The following is a 12,372-nucleotide window of genomic DNA, read 5'->3' on the forward strand; positions in this document are numbered from 1 at the left end:
TAGGTGCATAAAGCCTACTTCGGAAATGTTGAAGTGCGCTGACAACACTTTTTTTGACTAGATCACGCTAAAGCTGTGGTAATTTCAAATTAAGACTGGCAGCACTAATGACTTCCGGCCAAGCCAAGCCTTCAGCCAAGCCAGTCTATGAGCATATTGGTCACGACCATGGAGAAAGGAAAGCTGAGGAGAGGCCCTCAAAACTCAAGATGCAGAGCAAGAAGTGTGGCAGAAGTCATGCGCTTTTACAAGGGGGTTGTTGGGATTCCGTAGTCACGCGGCCATCTCATGTTGTCTGCATCACCACTAATATGAGCGCGTTGTTGATAGCTGGCTGGAGTTTCGAATATTCATTTTTATGCAGTTGCTGCACTCCACAGATGATGCAATGCGTTAGAAGCCTACCATGAGCATTGGTGTTCATGGTTGCGAGTTTAGTTTATATCACTTGTGGTCGAAGGCGGTCGTTTTCGAAGGCTGCAACCACTTCTCCAAAAACAGTTCGCGTCGCAGCTTCGTTATTTTCCTTCGGCACAGTGCTGTTGCGTGCCTCAGCGAAGGAAGCCTAGAAATCTAAGACAAGAACGGCAGTGTCTACAGCTCTTAATGCGAGAGGCGGCGGCAAGCCATTCTGATGTACGACGGTCAAAACTATCGGAAAGCAGTACGTGGCCCACTGTTCTCACCAGAGCTTGCATAATCAAGAATTAGAGATGCCTGACACAGCAAGGTGATTTATTGTTCAAATGATCATGTCCTGCTTACGTTTTGTGTGTGATAACCTCATCATTGGCCAAGTTTTTTTCGATATGGTCGCAGTAAGCCAACCCGCGCTGCTGTGAACGATACTCGTGTGAACGTATTGTAACACACGTGGGTAAAGAATGATTCCAAGGTGCTTCATCTGGCTAAATAGCAACACAAATTAAATAAAATTGCACTGTTAAATTGTGGTCCGTACCCCGAACTCACTGTATCTGCAGGAGAAAACAGCCTGTCGTAGGAATTATCTAGCCAATTCTCGCTGTTGTTCTCTTGCATTCGGGGGATTTAACACAAAGTGGAAAGCTGAATGTTTATTGTAGATTTACAATATGAGCCGTAATGAGACTGCGAATGGGCCACAGGCCCTCCATAAGTGAGTATCGCAGCCGGTTTGCTCATAATCAGCACAAAAGTGTCACTTTAACAGCTTGTTGACGGCGGCAGCAGTGCCGCCCAGCGCATCTAAAATCGGCTCACGTGGCTCGCCTCTCTCTCGCCGGCGCCAGTTGCACATGTGTGAACCACCGAAGCGTGATCACCCTTGTGAGAAGGAGTCCTCTACTCTTCCCTACTTAATGTGACGTAGCAGTCTCTCCTCAGTATATTCCTTTCTCCATAGTCACACAGGTTGCACTAGTTAGTGATTCATGTGTTGCAGCTTATTAAATGCGGCTGAAAGTGATGATTGCATGATCACTCAAGGGTGCTCGCCAACCTCTTATCACAAATTTTTTTTCGAGCTAAGTGTAAATCAAAATTTTTTAGCAACAAAGCTCTTAAGGCCAGAGCCCGTGTCATCATCATTGCTGCCGGTGGGGAACGGTCCCTGCAACACACGCGTAGTGCTAACGCAAAACAAACAATCCATCAATGTCAAACCCCTGCACCTGTGTTATACAAGGGCGGCAAAGCACTCACACTCCTCTTCCACCTGCATAACTCACCCTCTTTCTTCTTCTTTGCCCTCTCCCCTCAAGTGACGAACGCGCGAAACTATCGCTTCACCCTGTCTACCGCTCAGTGGTTGGTCCGTTGCCTGAGCTGACTTGCAGTGCACCATAAGCGCCGCACATGCTCTCCCTACCCACTACACACCCTACTGCATTTGTGAAAGCCAACAGAGAGATCAGGCACATAGTCATTTGCATCAAATTTCTAGGGAGCTTCACTCATTGATTCTATTAATACAAAATCTTCTATTAATACAAACTCAAAAACAACTCTTAGTTATTGTTCATGTTAGCAGTACATCACTTATTCCAGTTACCTTGTTAGGCCTCACGACCAAAGTAAGACATTCTGGTGCACCAAGCAGGAGAGTTCCACAGTCAAATAAGAGTATTAACGCGAGAGGTGCCTTGGCACTGCTGCTCAATTTAGAACTCTCAGACTAACTTTGAACTGCCCTCCCATTCACAGAAATAACAGGGAATTTATTCTGAGCCAATCAACAAAAGTGGCTGAAAAAAACCTGCTAGAGATGCTTTATTGTCACACTAAGATTTGCTGCTTTACAAGGGCCTGCACCTACTGTAACGGCACTCCTTCATTAGTTATAAACTTGAACTGCAATTTTGATAGCAACTGCTACTGGTGATCAAATCTTTCATAACCATGCTGTCTAATACATTCAGCATGTATCAGCTGAACTGCCTAGCCCCACACTGCTGCACGAAATGGAGAGGATCGTCACACAGCAAACGGCAATGCAGCTCCCCCCCCCCGCCCCCTTCTTCATGTGGAGTTTGGATATCGTGGTCTCATTTTACCAGACTATCATGGTTCGTTGTAATAAGAGTAGACTGTACTATGTATACATCTATACACACTTCAAACAATATATGCTTGTTGGTTTCATGAGTCAAGACGAAATAAAATACGCCAGTGCAGTGTTCTGATGCACGCACCCAAATTTTATAAAGTAAATCTCAGTGATACAAACCTGACTGATACAAACTTGAGTCTCATATATGGTACATATGAATTCATTGAATTCCCAGCAAAATCCTACTGTGTCTATTGGGCAAAAATTTGAATGTTCCGAAAACGTTTATGCGTCATGATGGTGATGATGGTGATAGGAATTTCGGTACCGAAACAACCAAAGGATGGCTGATGGCAGCAAGCTCCGAAAACTCCAGAAGTAAGCACATAACTGGCACACACAGAATGGCAATTCAGTTACTAACCGCTCACAGCTGATTGAAGTGAAACCTAACCTGGCAGTGGGCCATGAAAACACAACTCAGCTGCCGTATGACAAAGGACACCAGCCAGTCCAGTCCATCCTCTGCTGTCGACTCCAATCCATAGGAGTCTTCGCTATGAACAGGATCTTGGCACGCATTCTTATGTACCCTGCGCATTCACGATATAGCTGCATTCGAACTGATTCAGCAATACATATTCAAAAAATGTGCCACAAGAAAAAAAAAATCAAGCCCAGAGCTGCATAAGACAATGCACAAAAACAAAAAATACTTGCAGACAGAATCATCTGCAATGTGAAGCATAAATCAAGTGCTAATGTGAAGACTGCCCGTCATCGGAATAAATTAAACAAAATGCTTGTGAAACATACCGAACATTGGCATGCATATCAGTTTATTACGTTCCATAACTGCATAAAAGGCTTGTGTAACTATATTATTATGAGAGATAGGAACAACAGCATAGCCATAGAATTTTTATGTTGATTAGCTAAGGCCTGTATTTTAATATGCTCCTCACCTCAGTGAGAATGCCTTAACTGCTTGAGGATGTTTTATCCCATATTCCAGACTGAATTTCCCTCACTGAGGCCTTCCTTGGTGCTTTTTCAAGTTAAGGTAGTGATAGGGCAACCTTCATGCCCCCTTACCTTGCTACATGCACTAAAAGAGCACTTCTCTACAGTGCTTTGTCAGCGATACCGTGTCCAATTTCTTATTTTCGATCAATGTCTCGTATTTCTGCACAAGCTCGCTATTATTGCATCCTCACATCATTGCTCAAAAATTGCTTCCCAGGCATGTTTTGAAACGTGCGGCTACATGTCAGTGAAAGTTTTTTGTTTAGACAGCACAGAGTGAAGAGGAGAAGGTATTACAGACGCACAGAAAGGAGGAATGTAGCCTCAAACCAGCGCATTTTCATGACTCTCTCTCTCTCGACCATTCACCAACTGCCACTGGTGTGTGGGGTTTCCGCATTTCGCAACCCCTGACATGTGAGAGGTCAATGTGTTTTAGTTTTTTTGTCATGCTAAAGCAATTGCAATGCCAAAAATTTAACTGTAGAATGAAAACAGGTCGACAGGTTGCCAATGCATTGTGTTTATCTGTGGATATGATCGAAAGAGCAAAAGACTAGCAGTTGAAGACATGCGCAACGCCTCAACAGTCATGGCATTTTATAGCGAAAGCTGTTATAAGATACCAACAAGGGTCGTTTTTGGCGCTGTGGTTGTCTGCCGCCACCGGTGTCTCTAACAACTATAGCACGAAATAAAAACACAACTAAGTAAATAATGTACACCAAGAACACAATGGAATTTAGACCAGAGACCCCTGTGTGCCAGCCCAGTATTCTACCCCTGAGCTAGCCCGGGTCATTGATACAGAAGGCAGCCACGCAAAAAGACCATTCTTAGAATTTTGGCATATAAAAACAACACCAGCAAAAATTGATCACTCAACTTGAAATTTACCGAGTGTATACGTGCACAGTCTAAAAAACCCATAAAAAAAACACCGCAGCAACAACGGCAGGAAGAAGGACAATGAAGAGGAAGGCACCACCAAGAAAAGTCACTAGCTTCAGAGCCAGCCATACAGTCAGCCCTGAAGAAGGGAACGAATCAGTCCCAAAACGTCAGGTCAGTTTCTACTTTTTAAAGTTTGACTTTTGAAACTTTGTAGTATAAGTGGCTCGAGAGTATTTTATTTACAAGAAAGGAATCGTCAACAGGAGTGATAAGGCATTTTAAAACGGCAAAAGAACAACCCGGCATTCCACAACACAAATCGGGTAAGAAGTATGTCACCGAATCCTCCAATTCATTACAAAAGCTTCAGGTGTAATTCTGTATTCTTGTCAGCCACAGCATCATCAAAGTGCCTAAAATTCCTGGCAAGTATATAACGAGTACCACGTTTTTACAAAAAATCATGAATAATGGCATAGTGAATGCGTCCCTATTACACTAAATTATGATAATCTACGGTGCAGTGAGTACATTGCAAGTGTGCTTGTAGCAGTTACCCAAAGAGTGCTTATAAAGGGACCCGAAAAGCCACTCTTCCAGCTTTCAGTGTCACTCTGCTGTGCATTCCGCACAGGCCTGGCGGCTTCTTGCGATTGTAACATGTTCAAGATGCACTGGTTCCATGCACACAACAACAAACGACATCTCTCGATAATAAGTGGAAAGAATTTTGTGCCATCTTCTGGGGGCTCGCGTTTCCTCCGAGCATTTTGTTTCTAGTGAATGTTCAGTAACCAACTAGTGCAGATGGTCAACCTTAGATACCCGCGAAAGGTACGCGTGTCCAAATCGATTTCAATCTTTCGCTTGTGTGCTTAATAAGTGTTTTCGAGTACGCTTTAAGATTATTCATTACGATGCCCATCTTTCAGGTCAAAGTCGGCTTGTAACCTCTCTCTGACCAAAACTTTTTTTATGTGCTAGCGAGATTTTCAAAGTTGTTCACTGATTGTTCGTTTATGCCTGTTTGTTCACCTGGTTGTTTTTTTGCTGTTCTAAAACACTTTATTACTCACATTAACGGGATTTCTTTCCCGGCATCAAGCATGCCTTAATCCAGTTTAGAAATGAGTTCTAAGCACTGCCGTGGCTCAGTGGTAGAATACTGGGCTGGCACGCAGCATACCCAGGTTCGAATCCATTGTGTCAGTAGTGTTTTTCATTTTCTATCGATATTGGTTACGGACACCGGCAGCGGACAACTATGACACCATGCGTGACCCGTGTTCTGATGTCATAACAGCTTACACTGTAAAAAACAAAGCGCCACCACTCCCACCAGTGATGCCAGACCTACGAATTTTGCCATAAATCTACTGATTTTCTTGGCTACCTACAGATACCCACACAAAAAGAAACTTCTACAGATTTTTACGAAGTTCCTAGACTTCTATTTTTTTTTCTTTCAGTTGTAAAATCTGCATCCTCTACAGACCCCCCTCTCAAGGACACTCACCATCTGTCAAAATGTTCTTCCTACCTAGAAGATTAAACATTAGCCATACACCTGAGCGCACAAGATGCAGATGCAGTCACTCGCGTGCGCCCCAAAGAAACGGTCTTTTTCATCTCATTCAGCCTTTACCCCTCCTTCCTTCAGCCACACGTCCTCCCATGTTGCACCAAAATTGCGGTGTGTTTACGAGTCTGAGGTGCGACCAGCTGCACCTCTATCATGGAGGTCTTAGAACAGGTGCTGGCAAAGTGCGAAGAAGCTCACATGGCTACCAGAAATGAGTAATTGTCATTTCTGAGCACTCGCAACGCTCTTCCAAAAAATCATGTAAAAGAGCAACTGAGCATTATTACTGATATAATCAGGCCATTACATGATAAAGAAGGAGGGACATAATATGCATGTCTGCTCGTTGTCGCTGCAAAGCTCTCAAGCTGTCAAATTCAACACTTTCAAAGAGTGTTTGCAAATGACCACTAGAATGTGCATTAACAAATCTCGGAGGTGAACAGTCCGCCACTGTGCTCTCTGCCCACAAAGAGGTGGCAGCATGCGCTGAAAATACTTTGAATGCGCCACAAGAGGTGAGCACCCGAAACATTTTCAGTTGCGCATAGCCTGCAAAACCTGTGAGCACACATTCTCAAAGTCCATAGGTACTAAAATAACCAGAAAAAACCACAGAAGAAAAACAAACACACATCCCGTCAACCAGAGATGCCTCTTGTCACTAGGGGTGCTCTAGCGATTGTGAAAAGGTCCATTATATTTTTTTATTTTTTTCACACAAAATTTTTATAAGTGCTTCATCATAACTAATAATAAGTAAAAAAACGAAATAATTACCAACACAAGTAATTATTTATTTGTGTCATTGAATTAATTTTTGATGAATGTAGGCATTTAGCACAATTTGCTGATTTTGAGCGCAACTGGTTACATATTTTGTCTTAGGGCCATCTAGTAGCACTCGCTCCCACCACGCTGACAGCACGATGTGCACCCGCAGTGTGCATGCGCTGTCATCCAGTGCTGTGTTTTTGTTGCCAATCGGGCCGTACCCTAATAACATGGCCAGTTTTAATCTTAATGTCGATCAAGAATGCGCTGGAGCATGAGACACGAGTGGCTTTAGCGTCAACTTACGTGCGTTGGCCTGTACACGCTCTACCCTCATCTGCTGCATGCAGGTGCGGGTAGACACCTGCGTGCAGGCAGACACCTGCTGCACGCAAGCGGGGAGCAAAATCGCCCTACGCTTACGTGCAGCAGGTGTCGCAGCAGGTGCAGCATGCCTGTGCAGATAGCACGTGTACATCTTCAGGCTACAAAAAAAAGTATCAGGCATTTCGCTAGCCAAAACAAGCACAGTTTTCTTTTCTGGTGAGTGATGTTCTTAAATTGATGCTCCATAGTCCTGCCACTGAATTGAAAGCCAGCAGCAGTTGGACAGGCCGTTTTTAATTATCGTCATGCAAAACTTTTACAGTTATTGCTTCCTTGATTTTCTTTTCTCCCGCGTAATGAACCCGCCTCCCTAATTGACACCAACGTTGCTGAAAAAAAGGTGGGCTTACTACACAAGTAGATACAGTAAGTATTCAGCGCCACACAAACTCCAGCGCTGTACAATGCGGACAAAAAAGTGTTGCCGGGCCGCTCTAAGCGTAATGCAGCTAATGTCTCTGCTGTTTTGAACTGTTATATTTGCTGTGCTGAAGTGAACATATTCAAAAGGAGAGCAATGGTTAGGACGTGCTGGCATATTTTGCAGCCCGAAAGGTATCGCCTTTATGAATTTGGTATCAGTATCTGTTCACCTTTCACAAAGAGGGCGAAAATTATTTAAAATGCAGAAATTTAAACGCCTTGCTGTAAGTAAATGAAAAATAAATTTTCACCTTAAATCACTAGTCTCTGCATACCACTAGTGTGGCAATAACTGATCATTTCTGGTGCACTGGGACCAATGCTACATTTTTCTTGTTCATGTCAGCACTGTATTGTTTAATAAAAGGAGCTGTCTATACAGGGCTTGGTTATTCAGCCAGTTGGGAGCGACGTTTTAGATGGGAATAGGAAAAGAAAGGCGAGATTCCTCGAGATTTCTCTTCTTTTTATTTTGTTGTAAACAAAAAGATGTTGCCAGCTATGCACAAGTGAGGATTCTACACCTGACCCGATTCAAGCTTCTGCTGCTGCTGGTGTTCATGAATGTAGAGCTCCTCTTTTCATTGAAAGATGCAAAAATTATTATTCCACATTAGATGCATGTCACACTGCTTTCTATGTTCGAACGTAATGTGTGAGCATGTTGATTATGACGACAAGGCACCTTAAATCGTTCAAATAATGCAATATCCGCTCATTTATTTGATGCAAGTGCTTGATGTTGGCCTTTACTAACTGGATGCAGCATGGATGCAGCAAAGTTCTTGCGCCAGCATTCCTTTTCACCTAGGTACTTTGCTGGTACTCTTCTGTTCCTTTTTTTTGACTCAAAACACTAATGAATAATCTTCGAAAGCTAGTACAGCCAATCTAATATTACAAGCATTCAGCTTATCATCATCAATTGTGAATTTACCTTTAATGATAATGTAGTACCTTTCACGTACTACTTTATCGTGTGAAATGCGGATGCAAGGAGTTTACACTTCGCAAATACCGTCAACCATAAAATGGGCCGATTCGAAAAAAAAAATGTTTAGTAATAATAGTATTGAAATACTGTTTCGCTGAACCAGTTCAATGTTACGCATTCACCCGTAAGTTTGTTTTCCAATGTGAAGCAGTGTCCTCCTCACAAGATACTATGCACATGAACTGTAAATATTGGCTGTTGAAGAGGCCAGTGCAGATCCTTTCATAAATGTGACAATGTGGCCAATAAAATAATTCCAAGCACCACTTAGCCGACAATTTGCATACCCAAGTTGCTTCTCTTGTAACATCACGTGCTACAAGAATTAAATCACCTACATAAATTCCTTGTCGTACAGAGCTACAACACCAAAATTGATAGATTGTCACCTTTGCGTGCATACAGCACTATGCTTCTTGTCATGCTTTCAAAAGGCTGCCCACAAGGCACATGGAAGAATAACGAGAATGGCCAGTGTTTAAGTAGAGATGAATCAACATGAAACATGTACTACTGAATTTGTAATTGGTCAAAAATTAGGAACCACATAAATCTTGAAAACTATGTACTGACTTTTCAAGATGGTTGTTTGACTGTAGGTCATGCCAACACTATGCATGAGCATATCACATTGCATATGGTAAATAAATTCGCGTTGTTTTCATACTTTAAAGGCACTTGCTCAGAAAAGCTTAGTTACTGATTACTGTAAATAAAAAAAAAATTACTTCATCTACAAGAATACAGGCTGTTGCTCGATGTGCACCATTTCTTTCCGTCCTTCCATTTACAGAGTATCATGCTTCATTTCTTGAAGTATATAAAATAAAAACAGATTATGAAACAAATGCAGTGATGTGAGATACGCAAAGACAGGCTGTTTGATCTTTTTTTTGCTTCCCTGTTATTATTGTTATGTGTGCTTCCTGTAGAAAAGTGTCTTCTGTACTTCTCACTATCCTTTGTTTTCTTGGTACTTTTGCATGATCTCAAGACCATATTACAAATAAGAAACATGTTGGTGTTTATCTGTTATGCTTGTGATTCTGATGCATGAGCATGGCATCACCAGTGCACTGCTTTTCAGGCTTCTGAACGTTTTCCATGTCTTGCACACCATCGCCACTCGCTGACATTCAGCACATGCCTCGTGCCCCTTTACTCATGACACAAAGCCAGCAGGAGATTTGTGTGGATTTGATCGAACTCAGCCAAGTCATTCTGCGTGACTGCCACGTACTCAAGACTGCCGACCAAACCCACGGACTGTTTGCGATGCCGGCGTTGTTCCCAAGTCAGACGCAAATTCAGGCTTCCACCAAGTACACTAAGCCCATAACTCCCAGAAACATATGATCTACATCACTTCATTTAACAGATACTGCTGTTGCCGCCTCTCATTCGGCATAACTTGAACCCCGCAATACTTCCAATGTCATATGTCTCTCTTGCTGGAAGGGTGGCCAACGTTGTTACCCTCATGGATGACGTCGTTGTATTTGGCCGCACCACAGAAAAACCCAACTGACACCTCTGAGAAGCACTTCTTTGCCTCCAACAAGTTGGAGTTACGCTCAACGCTGCCATGTGCAGTTTCGGCGTGTCTAGTGGCATTCCTTGGTAGCAGCGGCAATGCTAGTGGCATCGCATCTCACCTAGACAAGGTGGAGGACATTTATGGAGTTCAACAAGTTTCATTGATGTGTTCAACCACGTGAGTCGCTTCTTTCCGCGTTCCTCTCAGACGACTGCACCAATCCAAAGACTTTTAAAGACTGCAGCCTGGACGTGAAGAGCAGAGCAAGCCTCAGCTTTAGACCATGCTATTCTCATACATTCGCTTCACAAGGTACAGCCCTTCAGTCCTGACACCACAGACGCCAGTTCCTTAAAGCTGGGTGCAGTGCTTCTTTAAGACGAGCCATCACAAGAGCGAGACCAGCTTCGTGTGCATCTCGTGCACTGATGGAAACAGAACAAGCGTACAGCCAAATAAAAAAAAATTAAGGCAGCTTCACCAAGCGTGAAGGGAAGTGCAGATCTGGGCAACCTCTTCAGTTTTCTCTTTCCTTCCTGTTCTCTCTTCCAGTTTTTCTTTTGTCCGAGTTACCATGGCCATTGACTGCCTACCATGCTAGACTGGCTGTGCGCCCACAGTAGGCCCCTAAAGAGTCTTCCCGATTGACAGAAACTTGCCTCCCCCATGCACATTCCACCGGTGCAGCCACAACCAAACCCACAGTCTGAAGCTGACTAGCACAAGGCGATAGCTGCCACCTCAGGCATAACAGCAGCATGATCAAAGTAGTTCCACACTAATGTTTGCCAAAAAATCTAAGCCCACACAATATTGATGGTTTAAACAATATATGCAGAGTACATCCCATCCATTTACTGTGTCCCCTCACAGCATGCTACACTGTTCTTCCCGAATCTTGCTAAGGACAATAAAGACATCTACCTTAACCTTTTAATGCCTGAATTATGAAACTGCCGAGCAAAATAAAAATCGTTTTAATTTTCCAGCTTTATATTGCAACCATGAAAGGATTCTGCAATTCAATTATCTAAAATACAAATTTCATGCCTACTTTTGCATATGCTGCAAATTCTCCATATGCCACAGAAGTGAGGGCTCTGTAACATAAAATGTACTACAGGACTACATAACATCTTGGGTGTCACATCTTGAGTGTGTACACACCAAATAAACAAAACTATTGCAGATAGAACTTGAGTTACCAAGACGCGAATAAATGAAGAAGTGAGAGCTGTTGCATGTGTTTCGTGCTCTCAGCCATAAGCTCTAAAACAATTGCTTCTAGGTAAAATACTTTAGGCAAGACAGCGCTAGATTTTTCATGATGAAAGCTACATGACCAGCGAGTACTTGACAGCCGACATTGAAGGTCGCACGCATTTCTTGAGTTACTTGCTCGCAGTTTTTCAAAATGTCGCCAATTCAGGACATCTGGCAGTAAAGGGTCAAGAGCTTGAGACACTTCGAAGGCAAATCCCCAAAGAAATAAATAAGGTGAAGGTCCAGACGCATACTGGGCCCATCGAACCAGGAGGCGCAGGCCAGTGCAGAGGAGCTGGCCTTCCATGAAACACTGCTCTTGGCTACTTGAGAGAGGTGCTGCAGGGCTATCAGATTCAACTTCTCCACCAGAATTGCCTCCACATACTAAGGTAAGAGCCGCAGACAAGGCGTCCATGCTGCCTTGGACATGCTTTCTCAGCAGAGACAAAGGCACAGGAGTGGGAAGCACCAATCCACTGCAACAGAAAAAAGAAACATCATGTTTTTCACATCATTTTTGAAGTCAGAAAACACAAATCTGTAACTAAAGATGCTGTGAACATGTGGGCCAAATAGTAGTGCACCACATGTAAAAGGTCATTTACAATTAGGTTTTTGAAACCACTAAAGATTGCTTGCTCTTTTTTTGGCAGTGTCGTCAACCAATGTACAAGATGCCCGAAAAGCATTGACTGATTTTTCGATTATGAGAGTGTTCTGAGTAATAGTATAACTACTAACCCTAAGTCAAATAAATGAAAAGTACACATATCTGCTGTATTGAAAAAAAACTGAAAAGAAAATATTTCACATTGTCTCTTCCAATCTCGATTGATTCTGGTCTTTATTTTGTTTTTATCCTACATTCGTGTGAGCAGTGTTCAATGTATTATATGCATGTTCTTTCAAGCCCTATGTGCCTGAGCTGGTTACCTGTTTGATACTGAGCCCGATATAAC

The 12,372-nt window shown here is 42.9% G+C and overlaps 1 protein-coding gene across 15 annotated transcripts in view; it reads right to left on the reverse strand.

Annotated features, from left to right (window-relative positions):
* The window catches only part of LOC119160784 (uncharacterized), a 708,235-nt gene that overhangs the window by 393,503 nt on the left and 302,360 nt on the right, over window positions 1-12,372 (reverse strand). For 14 of the 15 annotated variants that reach the window (XR_012887742.1, XR_012887741.1, XR_012887743.1 and 11 more), the window contains 2 exons: window positions 11,665-11,889; window positions 2,985-3,123 (listed from right to left, as the gene is read on the reverse strand). Coding sequence is in view for 12 of the 15 variants with exons in the window: in XM_075880896.1 (XP_075737011.1) it covers window positions 2,985-3,123; window positions 11,665-11,889 (364 nt within the window). In the remaining 3 variants the exon portion in view is untranslated. The remainder of the gene's footprint in view (window positions 1-2,984; window positions 3,124-11,664; window positions 11,890-12,372) is intronic. The other variant, XM_075880899.1, reaches the window with a different exon arrangement.

The sequence above is a fragment of the Rhipicephalus microplus genome, chromosome X (assembly GCF_043290135.1).
Source record: "Rhipicephalus microplus isolate Deutch F79 chromosome X, USDA_Rmic, whole genome shotgun sequence".
Lineage (NCBI taxonomy): Eukaryota > Metazoa > Arthropoda > Arachnida > Ixodida > Ixodidae > Rhipicephalus > Rhipicephalus microplus.